This window comes from Osmerus mordax, chromosome 2 (genome assembly GCF_038355195.1).
Source record: "Osmerus mordax isolate fOsmMor3 chromosome 2, fOsmMor3.pri, whole genome shotgun sequence".
Lineage (NCBI taxonomy): Eukaryota > Metazoa > Chordata > Actinopteri > Osmeriformes > Osmeridae > Osmerus > Osmerus mordax.
Window position 1 is genome coordinate 23,162,489 of NC_090051.1, and position 17,081 is coordinate 23,179,569.

At 45.1% G+C, this 17,081-nt stretch overlaps 1 protein-coding gene across 1 annotated transcript; it reads left to right on the top strand.

The window, feature by feature from the left end:
* The first annotated feature begins 1,362 nt into the window (after positions 1 to 1,362).
* Positions 1,363 to 16,788, top strand: LOC136967688 (proteoglycan 4-like). The gene is made up of 3 exons (XM_067261580.1): positions 1,363 to 1,377; positions 14,227 to 14,511; positions 16,360 to 16,788. The coding sequence occupies exons 1-3, from the start codon at positions 1,363 to 1,365 to the stop codon at positions 16,786 to 16,788; spliced, it is 729 nt and encodes a 242-aa protein (XP_067117681.1).
* Positions 16,789 to 17,081: the final 293 nt, after the last annotated feature.

A 17,081-nucleotide genomic window follows, 5' to 3' on the forward strand; every position in this document is an offset into this window, starting at 1 on the left:
TTTTTTTCCATTCCAAAACCCAGCCTATTCTGCGCAGCGGGAAAGAAGTTAGTTCAAGGTGGGATCCTACATGAAGGTTTAGAGAGAAACGAGCTAACTTTTGTGATGGAATGGTCCAAACGGACATTTAGGAAATAAGTTTCAAATACTTAAACATCTTTTTTGCAGTTATGTATTTCCTAGTCTGACTTTGCAAACCGTTTTTGCTCAGGTAGAGCGAGCGGTTTTAGTTTCATACGTGCGTTTGTGGATGATGCGACGTTACTTCGATGTATATTGGAAAATATACTCTGATTTATCAAGGTTTTGAATGGGTCTACGCGACTGTGATCTGAATTTGCCTGGATGGGATGCACCGTGAGTTTTATCTGTTGTGAAGACGACCTACAACAAATGCCTCTCGACCAAAATGAGGAGAAAAAGAAAGAGGGTGGAAGACTTCTGAATAAGGTAAAGACAGTTGTCACGCACTTGCAAGCGTTATCACCGGAGGAAAGTGGGCGTAGAACGATAGGCTTTGAACTTGAGAACTGGGTAAATGTTGAGCGAACGCCATGATTTATTAACTTGTAGGGTTAACCAACATTGTGCTTTACGATTGCTCCTGATGAATTAAACATATTATACAAAGCACTACATCTACTAAATCGCATACACATGGGCTGTGGTTTGTAGGCTGTGAATATTAGGCAACATGCATGAATATTTTCATATTAATGTGAGGGTCACTTAACAGCCTGTTGTTAATCCCACCTGTTGCAGAAACTGTAGGCTACCTTTTACATCGGATCATGGGTATTGATCGGAGCCACCTTTTTTTGATCGATTATTATCGTAGTCGCTATTGCTCAGGCAATATTCAAATGTGTTTAAATTATGCGCTCAGACGATGTGATCCAAGATGCTTGTGTGAGGCACTATGCTTGGAAATGAATAGGAAAAAGTTAATACTAGGGAATACTAGAAATACAAACTGGACTGCTTCGAAGATCAGACGCACACAAGAGCTTCCTGACAGGCACTTATAGATGTCAACTAGACATCTGCCTGCCGACCCACAACATGGTGGTCTTCAATCCAGTCTGACTCCTGAGAGGGGGAGGGGGGGGGGGGTGTTGGTCACAGGGGGTCAGGGTGAGCAGGCCTGCAGGAGAAGGGGAACAGGGTCTGCTTTGTGGTCGCTGTCTCAGGGGTGGCAGGAGAGGACTGGAGGAATGTAGTCTGTGTGACCTGTGCTCACAACCCAGCCTGATTCATCCAGAGTGGTGGAGGATGTTGACGGAGGTTGATGGAAGTATTTTTTTCCAATCGTCCTTTAGTTGGACGTCCTTGACTAACGATAGTGTGGCAGACAGGAGTCACATGACTCAGGGCAAGGTGAGCTGTAGCCCCATGGGGTTGGTGCATGTGCAAGTGTTCGTCTCCTCGAGATACGTGGGTTGCCAATCAGAGCTTGCCAACATCCACAATAACCCTACGTTCCCTCCTGGAGTTGTTTCTGCTTGTTATCTGATGATTACAAGCCTTGACTGCTCAATTAAAGAAATACAGGGAGGTTTAGGGCGAAGAATGATGTGAGGTTAATAGTTGTGTAAAATCATGGTTCAGTTTCTCTGCTTCAGTCCCACTGACACTGGGTCTGTGTGCGTGTAAGCACTCAATACACTGTCTGGATTTGACTTGGTTTCCTGTGGGTAAACTAATCAGTGGTATGCTGGGTGTAATTTGGAAATTGTGGGAATTATAATTTCAAGTGCCGGTATAATCAGCCTTTTGGTGTACCACAGAAGAAGGAGGTGAGTGTTGCTGTTGAATGAGCACAGCCCCTGGGTACATGTTGTGTCATTCATTCTTAGATGAGGATAGGTGGTATTTGGCTTTTGTAATTTAGAAGACTTGGCAAGCTTCTGTTGATTATTAAAGATAGAGCTGGCGCGTAAGGTACCCGCCAAAAACAATGTTTTGTTTTTACTGCCTTTCATAAGTCTGTTGGCTGCGATCCCTGTCACATTCTACGTGAAGTGATTTTCCCCTCCTCTTACGTAAACAGCACACCGTGCACCCCCAGCCCCTGACAGGATGGAGATGAGAAAAAAAACAACAAAAAACAATAAACACTCCCAGACAGCAAAGCACCAGTGTCAGAACTATGAAGGGGTTACAGAAAAAGGTGTCTGTCTTCATTTAGAAAACACTATTATCTACTATGACCTCCTGATCTCAGATGTTCTACAACTGAACTATATCGTAGTCAAACAAGCTGGTCTTCAATGCATCTCTGACAAGCTAATGGCACTGCAGCGGACTGTGCAGTCACTAGGAGAGAGTTCTGAACGTTAAGAGACATGACAGGTAAAACTATGGAAGGAGATTAGGTTAGATTCTAAAGCCGAGAAAGGACAGCAGCATGCTAGTCTTTCTTCTCAAAACACACTTACTAGATGCATCAATCAGAGGACCACTGCTTGTTCCCAGACAGTTCCATCCTCCTTTTGAACAAACAAGTTCTTCTTTTCACCCCTCAAGTGGGGATGAATCAGAAGGAGAGAGCAAAGAGGGAATCTTTGAGGACAGGGAAGTAAGATACTGCAGGCTGAAAGTGACAGATGTCTATACGAGAGAAGTCAGATCACTTAGGAAAACCGGAACACCCTGGATTAAGTCTGGAATGCATTTTAAGTAGAAATTGGAAGCAGTCACTTAGCTTTGGGTCTGGAACCACACGCAGGTCTGGGTCTGGAACCACACGCAGGTTTGTAAAGGAGCTGATGCTGGACTGCGTTTTGTCTTTGAACTTGTCAGCACACAGTTGTTAAAAGTGTTTGTGTGCACGTGTTACTTAGCCTAATAAAGGGAATATAAATAAGTGCAATCAAGAAAGCTCTAATGGCTGTTGCATTTGGCAGAAGGTCATTGCGATCCTTTAGATTTACAACTCCAGTTTGCATCTACACATCGTCAGGTGTTTACATTTACTAACCCTAACCCTAAACAATGCAGTCCTTTACAAAAACAAGCTGCCTGCGGCTTCAAAGTTATCCTTGTCTCTCCCATAGCTGGGCCCATGTAACTCTTTTCCCTGTAGTCTAAACCCCAACTACATTTAGACGCATGTACAGACACACAAATTGCAAACAGACACACACACGCACACACACACCTCCGGGCATGACTGATCAAAGGTAACTTGTTTTATTAGCCACGCTGGCTTAACAATTGTAGTTTTTTTTCTTATTGAAGAAGCAAAAAGCATATGGACCACAAGGGTGTTTTCAAGGCTATCCATTTCTTTGATATGTGATAAGAACGGAGGACTGTTCTCTTTCTAATCGTGTTGGGCTGTGTCCTCTCAGACTGCAGGCGTCACAGCCCCAAACACCTGGACCTCGTGGAAGGCACCTTTTCAGAAGAAAGGGAAAACAAAAAGGATTGCACAATACCTAAGGGAAAAAAGGATGTGGGTGGATTTGACTCCTTATTGGTTGACCACAGATGCAGAGACTCCTTATTGGTTAATGTTTGGAGAACCAGGAAGCAAAATATTGACTTATGTGGTGGCTTTTCTCTTGAGTAGTGTCTGATTATTTAAGGTAATGTAACTCTGGAGTTCCCAGTAATGCCAATGCTAAACTGTAGCAGCTGGGAGATGCCTTACCCAAGAATCTTTGCATAATTACAATATTGCATATGGTTACAATATCTGCAAAATATCCCATTGAAGCCTATCAAATCCTCTCCTATGATCCTATGAATTCCCACCTTGGTTTCTTCTGTTGTCTGGTGCTTCCCCTGCCTCTGAGATGATTTGATAAGGTATGCAGTGAAGTGAAAGTTCCCCGTCATCCCATATTGCATTCCAGCGGCTGTAAGAACACAGAGTCACCTCTGTGCTGAGGCTTTGGCCCCGCCCATCGTCTCCCTCTTACCTGGCAGCGTTGACCTGCACAAGCCCCTAACAGACAACACTCTGTCCATTTTTTTATGGAAAAGTGCCCAACCTATGCTTGACTTGGGAGTGGGTTTACGTCAGATTGAGTGTCACTCCCATGATTGAAGGATTTTCGTTGTCAGCCCACCACAGTGGAATAAGTGTCCCAAAACAATAATATCAGGTATGATATCAAGTATTGTTTTTTTCTGTGCACATTCAGCCATGCTGGTCTTGGGACTGCGAGGCCCATTGCAGCAATTGATAAAGATCAAGTATGCTTTTCCAGCTGTGTTTGTTTAATAGAAATTGAGGTTTCTGGGTCTGTTGAGAGCTCTTTGTTGCTCTTCCCATCAACCAACTGTGTGCCATCAGACTGTGGTCAATGTTTACAAGCCTTTTAAAGGACACAGACAGGTTCTGGAGGGTCAACATTTGGACACGAGCTACAACAGAGTCATGGTGCTATTCAGCTTTTTGTTATATTATTCTGAAACGTTAGTTACTGTAGTTGAAAGTGGGATTATTGTTCATTTTTGTTGACTTGGTCATGATTTAGTTTTGCTTACGGCCTTGGCGTCTGCAGAATCTTGAAAGTTTATGCCAAGACATCACTTCATGGCTCTTCCAAAAGATTGTGATGATTTGGTAGAAGAACCAGTGACTCTGCATGTCACAGACCCTTCTCTGAACCGTTATTATTATTTAGTAGACGTCTATGGAACAGGGAAGTCAGCCATGACATCATGGGAAGAAGACTCCCATGTACGTCAAAGTAGAAAACACAGTTGCCTGTAGTGAAGATCAGAGTGATCGCTGGATCTGACATGTCTCACTCTTCTCCTCATCTCCCTGTGGTGGCGTTTGGCTTTGTCTCCCTGTTGTTCTACAGACACACAACCTGAGTTCCTGAAGTTCCCTTGAACCTATTCTGCTTGGCAAATACCAGACCCATTCTTCATATGTCAATGGATTTCAGTGTGTCATACCAGACTTAACTAAATACAATGGTAATAGACATTTGATATACCGTAATCAAGTAGGCCTTAGCCACTGTATAGAGTTGACTGACTATTCGCCATTACAGTGATGAAAAAGCTACTCCTAATGTTACACAAGAGAAAGCAACTTTCAAACCGCCCACAGGGTGAAGATAAGCCCCACTAAGGATGGCACAAAGCATTAGAAGAGTTGGGTTTCATTCTAAGGAGGAGATGAAGAATAGCACCCCGTTTACAGGAAGGATCTGATTTTTCTCACCACCCACTCGTGGCTGAAGTTGGTCCACAGAGATAATGGACACATGACTAAGAATTTGACAGGTACAGTGTCAGTGAAATTTGGTTTTCCGTGCACTTAACCACTTTTTTAAAATGAGTTTAGCAATACACTTGTATCTGTTTAAAAGTCAAAGACTGTGACCGTATAAGTAAATGAATAGTATGCGGTCAAAACATGTTAATCTGATCAACAGATATTTCATTCACAAAATGGCTTTCAAGACATCGCTGATGCAGTGATGCAGAAAGAGGCCCACAGAGTCTTGCACTGGAAGAGAACAGGACACAATAGACGTTAATACAGTCACTTAGTGCAGCTTTAATTCATCTGGCACTGCTTTGAGGTTAGAACGACAGTCCAAATGATAGATAAAGGACAAAGACGAAGACTTTCCCCCCCCAGTCATGGATGTGTGCTCCTGTATGGCTGAATGCTGAATAGAGGGCCAACTTAAACACCTCTGCTTTGGGGGACCTGTGGTATGACAGGGACATAATGCTGTCCATTTATACCATCCAGTTTTCATTTCTTTGTGGGTGGATGAATGTGGCCTTTATGCGCCGGTTTTGTTGACATTTCTCGGCTGTGAGGGATTTTCTTGTCTTCTTTCTGATACTTGGCAAGGGAACGTGGCGATCAGTCTTGGCAACGTTGAAACCCCCAGTCTGGTGCCTTTTGTAGCTGCTCGCATCAGGACACAGTGAGAGACAGAGCTCTCCCAGGTTGTCTCGCATCAGGACACTGAGAGACAGAGCTCTCCCAGGTTGTCTCGCATCAGGACACTGAGAGACAGAGCTCTCCCAGGTTGTCTCGCATCAGGACACAGTGAGAGACAGAGCTCTCCCAGGTTGTCTCGCATCAGGACACAGTGAGGGACAGAGCTCTCCCAGGTTGTCTCGCATCGGGACACAAATGTGGCTTTTGTCAAGGTTATGTGGCCAACTAGGTTGGATGCCATTCGGCTCCGAGGGTAATTAGTGCGACAGCAGAGTGGGGCTGAGGAGGGCAGCCCAGGTCGACCAATCATGTTTTCATCATCGGGAGAATGTTTTTCTTCTGGGAGGTTATAAATCCCTCTTTTGACATGCTGCATTTACTCTGAATACACACAGGAAGAAGGCCCTGACTGTTTTCTCTCCATTTTGTGCAGAAGCTTGTAACAAGCTGTGGCAGATCGTTGTGCCCGAACCTTCCCTTACTGTTTTTAAAGGATAGGTTTTCACATTTCCACATTCCACTGCTGAGGAATTTCATAGGTATTTGCACTGGAATGCTACATCTCAGTGTGCTGTGAGGGATAAAACGACTATCGGAGAATTTAGCTTCCCAGTGTTTAGCCTGGGAAAAGGATGTCCACTGTCAAGTTGTTTGATGTGTTCAGTTCCTGTAGGTGTCATGGTTATTTGTAAGATGATGAGGAAATTACTAAACTTTGGGCTGTTTAATTTGAATAGTAGTTTAAGGGATTGTCAAGCCCCATAACATTGTGATGTGTGTATCTGCTCTGAGCACCACTGAGCAGTGCTGCTAGAGAGAATGAGCGATATGACAACTATAAATAGGCAGAAGAGATGAAACATAACACCCATGTGTAATTGCTGCACATGTGCTGCATGTTATCACTCTAATCCCAGGTTATGGAGCGAAGCTTTGTGACCCCTAATCAAATCAAGGGTTCGGTCAGTTGGTCGCATATGTTGCATTGCCTGAAATCCCCTCACTTGCATCCATTGCATACCATCCATGTGCTGCACCTAAAGCTTCATTCAGATACAGTCCCTCCAGCTGGGCCCTCATCATCGTGTATTCTTGCACACAATGGACAGACATTTCTTTCTCAGAAGTTAATCTGGCACTTGTAGGACTCCTGACCAGATCAGAGCGAGGCTGGGGCTGGGCCTCTATCTGCGTCTCTCTGGCGGCTTCTTAAAATAACCAGAATACCACAAGGCCAAGCTGTTCGTTGTTGCTTTGAGTGGTCCCTCAAATTACGATCAAAATGTCTGTAAAACAAAATTTAAGATTTCTCTTTAATACAGTTACATGACCACTAATCTTTGACCATTAATCTTTAAAACTGTTTTTAAAGTATCTTAGGACAACTCTGTTTGGCTTGTGCACCCTAAAGCAACAAATGAGAAGCTAGATAAGCTGTAGCCATGGTAATGCCAGTTGAGACTGCCACTGCTGAGCAGCACTAATATTGTTTTTGGATTGAATAGAATTCAAGGGGTTTCACCTGTGTGCATGACCTGCACCCAACCAAACAAGCACGTGCAAGGATTCCTGTGCAACTTCATAAATCACCAATGTAAACACACTGAAGGGAAGTTTGTTGTTTTGTGATTCTTTGTAACAACAATTGTGGCACATATGTTTTCATATTTCTACAACAAAAAGTTATTTACCATGCAAAAGGAAATATTCACTCACTAAGGTTTAACTCTCAAAGGTTGACCATGTTAAACAAGAATCATTCTGACCTCACACAGAGACAAGACCTCCATTGCCTTGTCCACTTGTGGAATGGATATAAACGTTGAGTAATTTTGTAGATAAAACAGTTCTATTTACACCAGTAAGATTAGATACCATGTATTTTAATGAACAGTGTAGAACAATCTAGTTTTGATGGATGTAGTATCAAAATCGACAAGTTTTACTCTCCATGTCCGGCACGCATCAGTGAGGTTGATAACGTCCCTTTTCGAGGCACATTCCTGACCAGTCTTCTGGCTTGGTGTAGCTGGCCCTGCTCTTATCCGCACCAAATGTTTATTAGCTAGCTCGCTACAATGGAGAGATGACCTTTAAGTCAGATGTCGATGTGCTGTATTGTGTCTTACTTTCACATCTTCATGGAAACAAGTGTTTCTCTCCTGAATGAAGAGTGAGAGAAAAGCTACTGCTTTTTGGGGCTTTCATAATTCAGACTCCAATCTTTTGAAACTACATTTCACTCGGTGGTCATGTGGTTTAGGAATAGGAGCTGTGAGCTAATCCCATGGGAATAACTTGAAGCAATAATATGATATTTCGTCTGTACCTTTTAAAAACCATCTGTTGCTTTGAGGAGAAAAAAAAGCAAGGCTCAGGGTATTCTCTGGGTTATCTGACATCACTAGAGCTGAAACACCAGATGACGCAGATAATGCTAGTTTCCATGTCCCTCGTTCAGCAGCTGGGCCAACACGTGAGTGACACTCCTGTTTATGTCAAGTCTGGGCGCTCGGTTGACAGTCTGACGGAGAAGAGAGAGAGGGGGGGGACATGAAAGCAGAGGAAGAAGACAAGTAAACAGAGAATTTACATTCCATCCTGTCTTTCATGTCGGGGCTTCACGTATAGTCAAAACAATCAAGGCGTGCTGTCTCATTTCTTCTAGGAAGCTCGGAAAGGTATTTGTCGCCACGGGGAACAAAGTAAACGTACGGTGTTCGATTTCAAAGAAATATTGATGTTGAGGTCAATGGTCTGCCAGGTGTGGAGGCGTCTTGGAGCTGAAGACGATAAGACAACATGAGATGTGATGTTGGCTGGCCAGAGACGGTGTGTGGTATCTGTCCAGCAGGGGGAGGTGTTGTCATGGTTGTATTTCGTTTGTCCGATGTGGTGGCATCATTGACAACATTGTTGTTATAGATCCAAACAAAGTCATCCTGAATGCCCCTGTTGGTTGTGGCAGAACGACCGTTCTTCAGACATGATATCCTGTTTCTCATGGAAACCACGTCTTGTCTGCACTCATTTGACTCGTCAGTCTGTACTCCCTGTATGGGAGTCAGGTGGCTGAGCGGTTAGAGAATCGGGCTAGTAACCAGAAGGTCGCTGGTTCGACTCCCGGCCATGCCACATGACGTTGTGTCCTTGGGCAAGGCACTTCACCCTACTTGCCTCGGGGGAATGTCCCTGTACTTACTGTAAGTCGCTCTGGATAAGAGCGTCTGCTAAATGACTAAATGTAAATGTACAACACAAACATCCAGAGCAGCATGATGTCTAAACAAGGGCTCTATAGGAATCCATTCAGTTAAATCTGACAATAGCCTTTTTGACACAAAGTTCGCAGAAAATCAAGTGTTAGACATCCATTTCAGTGTATCATTCTTACGACTGCCCAATGGTACGTTTGCTTGAGCCACACCCATCAGGCCCCCTCCCTCCGCCCCTCCGCCCCTCTGCCCAGAGAGCACATTCTCCCCAGTGCTTCACAAGTGGATTTTATTTGTGTATTTCTGTGCAACATGAAACTTTCCTGGGTATACCAATGACGTGAGGCAGTTTCTTCCCCTTAAAGTCACATTTACGGACCTCAAACACACATTCTTTGGACGGCATCTTGCTTCGATCAGTCTGCATTTACAGAAACATCCAGTGTCATTCCTCGCCCCAACATGTCGTCATCTCTGTGCGTTATCGGTATAAAAACATAGGTGATGTCATGGCCAGCACATGTTGAGCGTGTAGAAACCTCAGGTTCGTAGGTCCTGGGTGTACCTCCTCAGTCCTCTGCTGGGGTTCTTGGAACGCAACCAAGAGGTGATGCAATGCATCCCGCCTCTTAATGGGAGGACGGGGGGGGGCCGGGCGGGGGGAGGGGGTGGGGACGGGCTCTGTGACCTCAGGGAGGTGACAAGGGTCAGGGAGGACCTAGTAAAGTGGGCGTGGTGTTGTGTTTATGGCCTTATTTGTCTCCACTGCACACAAAGGGGTTGGAGGGGCTGTTGTAGTAAGCCCCCTGCCCCCCCCTCCCCCCCTCTGTTGTGCAGGAGATCTACTTCCTGCTGGGGACATAGGGCTTCCTGTGCAGTGTTGATGGAAACTCTTTTCCCATAATCCTTGTGTACACTCCGCTGGCTCTTCTGCTGGCTGGCTGGGAATAGACTGTTCTCAGAGCATGTCTCTATTTATACCTGCTTTCACTGACCAAACACAAACACATACACAAGTTACAAACAACTCCTTTGTCCCAGCTACGTACATTCTGCATCATCTCATCTCTCTCTAACCCTCCTCAGAATCCCCCTTCTACAAAACATGTCAATGTTGCCGTACCATTTCCAATCAACATGTCACTTTTGAAATGTTTTCCATGCAGCGCCTGCTGCAAACACTGGGGCTCGTCTGACCTTCCTCTGCTCCTGTCTCTGACCTTTCAACCCCAGCTCTGCTTCTGCTCCACATCTGGCTCCTGGTCGTCTGGGACTACCAGACACTAGTTCTCTGTCGCTCCGTCCAAGTATTCCTGATTCAGAGCTTGCCTAAGACTAACTTCTTAGTCATGTAGCTATGCTTGGTTAAGTTAGCTTGCCAGACCGTTAGCTGTAGAATTAGCCTCGCCACTATCTCATATTCTCACTAGAAATGGACACAACGTTTCTATGAGACATTTACACTGATGAAAACCATTCAGTCATCTCAAAATGCAACTTTGGAAAAGTCTAATTCACTTTGATGACGTCTAAATCGCTTAGAGATTTCTTACACTGTGAGAGTTGGGAAAGGCCATCCCCATGGAAATTTCAAACCTAGAAGAGAATGTTATTTATCTCTCTCACAGAGGAGGTAGATCAATCAGTTACTCTTATTAGGCACTAAATAACCTGTGTTTTCTTATTTTCATCATCGTTAAAATGGTGCAGCTCAGTCTAAATGAACTTGGCTGGACAACTTTCCCTGTCCTGTCAATGATCAACCAGGAAAAGAGGCTTCCTGGAGAGCCGGCCAGAGGCTCTGGCAGGCGCAGGTTAAACGTTGACCTTGGCCTGGGCGAACAAAGGCTCTTGACACCCTCACACTGCTTGTCTCTCCATGATGTGACTCTCTTTCCATTGCGTGTGTGTCTCTGTGTGTGTCTCAGTGTGTGTGTGTGTGTGTGTGTCTGTGTGTGTGTGTGTGTGTGTGTCTCTGTGTGTGTGTGTGTGTCTGTGTGTGTGTGTTATGTGTATACGTGGGTCTCAGTACAACTGAGAATGGAAACTTTAGTTATTATTGTAATTTTGCGTGTGTGTGTGTATCTGTGTGTATATCCACAGTATGTGTGTGTGTATCCACAGTATGTGTGTGTGTATCTACAGTATGTATGTGTATGTGTGTGTGTGTGTGTGTGTGTGTGTATCTGTGTGTGTATCTCTGTGTGTGTGTGTGTTTCCTCTCCCTTTTGCTAACAATGCTTCTCAGGAAACATGTCAGGATAAAGGCCAGACCCTGTCTCTTCTGTGTGTGTGTGTGTGTGTGTGAGTGAGAGAGAGACACACTCACTATGGCACAGCCTCTGTGAGCCCAGATAAACTAATTTGATATTCTGGACCATTACTGGATTTGGGAGCCAAGCAGGAGTGGCTGTCCTGGAGAGAAGCTCTGCAATGTCCTTCTGGCCGGTGAGTTCCCTGATGAGACGTGTAAGAGGGGGGTCAGGGTCTGAGTCTGCCTGGAGAAGCCTTGCATTCAGTAAACAACACAGCTCAAAGTGCACAGCTGTCTCATATAACATGTGATCTCATGTTTGAGAAGATGGCTTTCAATTTGCTGATGAAAAACAGGGCATTTTTTGTAACTGATGTTGCCATACTTTTGCCCTCCAGCCATGTCTTTTTTCACAGAAGTGTTGTTTTAGTCAACCTGATAAGATAATCCATCTGGATTTATATATATCGAAATAATGCTTTGTGCCTGTAATTATAATATTATTTCAAAGTCTTAATTCTAAATGAAAAACCTTTTTCATGTCAATCTATGTTGGGAGTTAAGAGCTATCGTGTTCCCTGGATTTACCCTGGATGCCTTTCAGACTCATACAAAAAAGAAAAAAGGTAGTCAAAATGTTATAAAGCTCTTTTAATCCTGTATTTCATACGCCCGAGCTCTATAGAGTTGGTTGACTGTGAGGATTGCCCTGTTTCTGATGTGCACAGGCATGCTGTGTTTGTAAAGACGGCAAACCTAAATCCTGACCTTGCTGACGCTCTCACAGGTTCATTCTCTGACAGCATAATAGTATTTTAACAAGCAATTTGGTTGAGATAAGATTAAGAAGGGAATAAGATATGTTACTGTACTGTACTGTCTTGTGCCCTCCAGATGACTGCACAGCACGTCCACAATGAATCGTACTGTAGAATTCATTGTTTATTAGACTCAAATTAGCTGCATGTTTTTGTGTTAAGTCCCTCCTTTGAGTTCAAAGCTTTATAAAAGGATGCAGTTTGATTTGAGCATATTTTTGTGTCATGTGCTGATAGAAAAAATATAACTGAGAGAAAATAATGGTTTTAGGGTTAGTTGTGCCTGGAGTCATGGAGACCAGATAGAATTTCTCAGTAAATGAAGCCTTTTAAAATCCACGTTGAGATATTATCCCGTTTCAACAGTCGTCAGTCTGCTCTTGAGTAAAGGCACTTACACAGTTGATCTGGCACCTAAAGACAGACAGATCAAAGGTCCCCACGGAGAACCATTGAAGGAAGATAGTTGTGAATGTTTCTTTCTTACCGGTCACTGGAAATATTTCAGCTTTAGATGTCTTTCAGTCCTGCTGCTTGGAGGTGTTTACCATCCACAGCAAGTCAGCTTCTTCAAGGGGAGCATGTCTCCACGCCCAGGCTGGGAAAACATGTGGCCTCTTACTGCCGTGGGTCGGGGCAGTCCCAGGGTCACTACAGCTCCTACTTGGACTCTGAATCTCCTGACCGTGGCAGACCAGTAACCCAAAACAATTGTTCTTCCTTTTCCCTGTTGACATGCTGGATTACTGAAGGAAATGGGACTTCTTGAGTGAGCTCGACACGCTCTGCAGCAGCTGGCTTCGGGTTAGGTGTAGGGTTAGGTGTAGGGTTAGGGTTAGGTGTAGGGTTAGGGTTAGTACCAAAATCTTTTTCAGCTTTTTCCCTCTTTGGACTAAAATGGCTATTGACATTCTTGTGAATGCATAGGAGATGCACTGGTTTTATCTGAAGCACACCAGTGATTGTCATTAAGTTTTGGACCTTAAATCCACATGCACTTTATTCCACTTTATTTTTTTATTTTTTTTGAGGCATCTGGACAGCTAATTACTTTATGGGTCCACAAAATGTACTAACTGTCATATGAAAGCTGGATTCAATAGAGCACTAAACCAAACATCTTTCAAGGTGACTCATTTCTACGTCATCATTATCGTCCCTCGAAAACAGGCCCAGTAGTTTATTTATAACCGTGATTAAGAGAGGAAACACCTGAACAGACCTTCTCATAAAGGGCAGAGTCGCGTTACGTGCGATACACTGTACACAAAGGTTGGTGTGCCTTTGAGGACTTGTCCTGTGTAGAGGGCTTTCATGTTAAGAACAGCAACCACAGGCTTTTATAAGATGACATTGTTGAACATATTTATGTCAGGCGAAACGTGGGAAGTCAGATTTAAGTCAGATTTTTATTTTTATTTGGAACATGTATAAAAAACGTAAGAGAACTAAACAAGAGTAACCTCCAACTCTCCACTGTAGCTACATATTTAATGTCTGAGAAGGAGCAGGAAGATGTGAATACTTTAGGTAAACAGTAGGAATGTACAGCTAGGTCTGCTCATGTCCTGGAAGCTAACACCAGCTAGGTCTGCTCATGTCCTGGAAGCTAACACCAGCTAGGTCTGCTCATGTCCTGGAAGCTAACACCAGCTAGGTCTGCTCATGTCCTGGAAGCTAACACCAGCTAGGTCTGCTCATGTCCTGGAAGCTAACACCAGCTAGGTCTGCTCATGTCCTGGAAGCTAACACCAGCTAGGTCTGCTCATGTCCTGGAAGCTAACACCAGCTAGGTCTGCTCATGTCCTGGAAGCTAACACCAGCTAGGTCTGCTCATGTCCTGGAAGCTAACACCTCAGTGCGGTTCTTCTCACATGAGTTTTAGTTTTCATCCAGAGTCGAAAAGATCGATATCGGGCCTGTTTTCATCATAGTGGTGGTTCTGACACCAGTCCTATTGTTGCCTCTGTACGTCTGTACAGACCAGAGCTGTTCCCCCGGGATCTCTCCCAGACATCTCTCAGCAGCACAGCCTGGGTCTCAGAGGAGCTGGAGAGTCCCTGGCCGCCCCACCCTCCCCTTTCATCACCCCGCCCCCTGCCCCCTGCCCCCTGCCCCGGCCCCCTGCCCCTGCCCCCTGCCCCCTGCCCCCTGCCCCGGCCCCCTGCCCCTGCCCCCTGCCCCCTGCCACCCGCCCCCTGCCACCCGCCCCCTGCCCCCTGCCACCCGCCCCCTGCCCCCCGCCCCCTGCCCCCTGCCACCCGCCCCCTGCCCCCCGCCCCCTGGTATAATATCACGGTGTGATTCATGAGCAGTAATTCTGCATTCACGGCGTCAAATATACAGAACATTTTTGTTATCAGATGTGATGTTAAAGGCCACATCAACAGGGTTTTGGGAGGTCTGTCATGAAGTTTATCTGATAAAATGTTTTCAGGTGAGCCTGAAGCTGGTTTGTAGAGCTCAATATTCAAGGTCTTGAAAAACCTTTCTGTGTATCCTTCGTGCACGAAAGGTTTGACAATGTGCTTCTTTATTTCCCCCTTTTGTTCTCTCTGTTTTCTCTTGCTTTCTTTGTCCCATTTTTTCATCACCCCGTTATGGTTCCTCAATTTGGGGAACAAATGAAAGCCAATCAGGAAAGCCCATTCAGTCCCTAACACATGATGCAGGGTTCTCCAGACAGCCCAGAACCCCCTTCCTTGGCATCCAGAACAATCCTCCACCCCTCCCTCGCTGTCTCGTCTGGAGCTTTATCCCTCGAGTTTAGATGATCGCTCCCCCTCCTTTATCTTCACTCACCAGACGAGTTGTGACTAAATACTCAAGTTGAAGTTGAGATATCATTTGGGTACATTACTTGGACTGTGAACCTGTGCCTACCCGGAGCTGTGTTCTGGAACGTGACTGAACTCCCTGTGGGGGGTGGTGGGGGGGGGTGGTGGATCTCTGTTCCCCTGCTCAGGGGCAGGGGGGCAACTGGGGGGCTGGAGGATTAGTGGATTCAGCTTGAGGGTACCTCATTCAGTACCCGCATGCACCCCCAAATATTATCATCTCGCTCCCACCGCCAGCTCACCGCTCTGCTTAGCGTTGCCCTTCTCTCCAGCAGGAAGTATTTTGATTCCAGGTTTGGATTGGCTCGTTTGGGCGGCCTAGTTCTAGCTGTGTCTGCGGCTTGGGGTCCATTTCTCGAAATGCAAAATGAAAACCTTACTTTAATTACCCACTGCCTCTGTAAATCATGTACTTTAGCTGAAATCTCAGTCCTTAAAATGGCTTTTGTTGATTGATTGAGGAAAGAATTGGGGTAATTGGATGTATTATCACAGGCACGTTATGGAGGACCCCTGCTGTGTAGATTTAATTAGAAACTTGATCTGAACAAAACAGTCTACTTTGGCTGTTCATCTGAACAGGTCCACTTTTCAAAGAAGCTTGCAAAGTAATACAAGCATTCGTTCTAAACGCTTTCCGTTTATAAATACAGATGTTTCAAAATATAAATGGCCCATGTGGAACATTTTAACAAATCAGACAACAAAGTTTTCCCATGACGGGTGTAAAAGCTACACATGACATCATCGGGGCCTTTAGCCAAACCTCATGACGCTCGTATTGACAGCTGAATTATGGAGTAAAATAAGACATGGATCTCCAACTCTACTTAGTGAATCATAAAGTAACTGTGTCCACACTTAACAAGCTGAGGTAAACTCAACAGGGAAACGTGCTGATAGCTTCTCGGTTTCGTCTGGGCATTAAATAGGGGTGGTTTTAGTGGCGATTCAGATGGTTTTGGAGGATCCAGACATTCTGTGTTCTGATGGACACACTGGGATTTTAAGGAAAATAGAAGAGAGTAAAGTTGAGCTGTATGATTATGTTGCCTCAGCTGAAAGGGAAAACGCACATTTTACTGTTAAAAAGTAATACGGGGTTTGCAGTGACCTAGTACATAGTTTTCTTAAAATGTCTATAAGAAATGACATGAAAAATGAAACACCCCCAGGCCTCTGAAACAGAAACACCCCAGGCCTCTGAAACAGAAGCACCACACTCCTCTGAAACAGAAACACCCCAGGCCTCTGAAACAGAAACACCCCACTCCTCTGAAACAGAAACACCCCAGGGCCTCTGAAACAGAAACACCCCAGGCCTCTGAAACAGAAACACCCCAGGCCTCTGAAACAGAAACACCCCAGGCCTCTGAAACAGAAACACCACACTCCTCTGAAACAGAAACACCCCAGGCCTCTGAAACAGAAACACCCCACTCCTCTGAAACAGAAACACCCCAGGCCTCTGAAACAGAAACACCCCAGGCCTCTGAAACAGAAACACCCCACTCCTCTGAAACAGAAACACCCCAGGCCTCTGAAACAGAAACACCCCGCTCCTCTGAAACAGAAACACCCCAGGCCTCTGAAACAGAAACACCCCACTCCTCTGAAACAGAAACACCCCACTCCTCTGAAACAGAAACACCCCACTCCTCTGAAACAGAAACACCCCACTCCTCTGAAACAGAAACACCACAGGCCTCTAAAAACACAAGCGTCCACCTCCCCCTGACCCTCCTGTAAACAACGGGAAGCCGTTTCCCAGCTCCTCGTCAGGTTTCTGGGAACAGAGCTGGCTTCACCAGTGTCATTGTGAAACTGGAAGAAAAGCCCAAGCCCATTGTTCAGGGTTTCAGACAGACAGGAAGTGTGTGTCTTCAGAACCCTGTCCCTCTCTCCCTGGTGAAAGCATCTATCTCCCTGGTGAAAGCATCTATCTTCTTGCCAGCATTGTGCAAGTTCCTTTATAAGAGCAGCAAATCGCAAGGTGTTAACGTTACAGGATTCCACCTGGGAAGAGCTGTA

Bases quoted from the DNA above. Each gene is read 5' to 3' on its own strand.
- LOC136967688 (XM_067261580.1), top strand. The intron at 14,512-16,359 runs GTGTGATTCATG...CCTCTGAAACAG, and splicing joins CCCCCTGGTATAATATCACG to AAACACCCCAGGCCTCTGAA.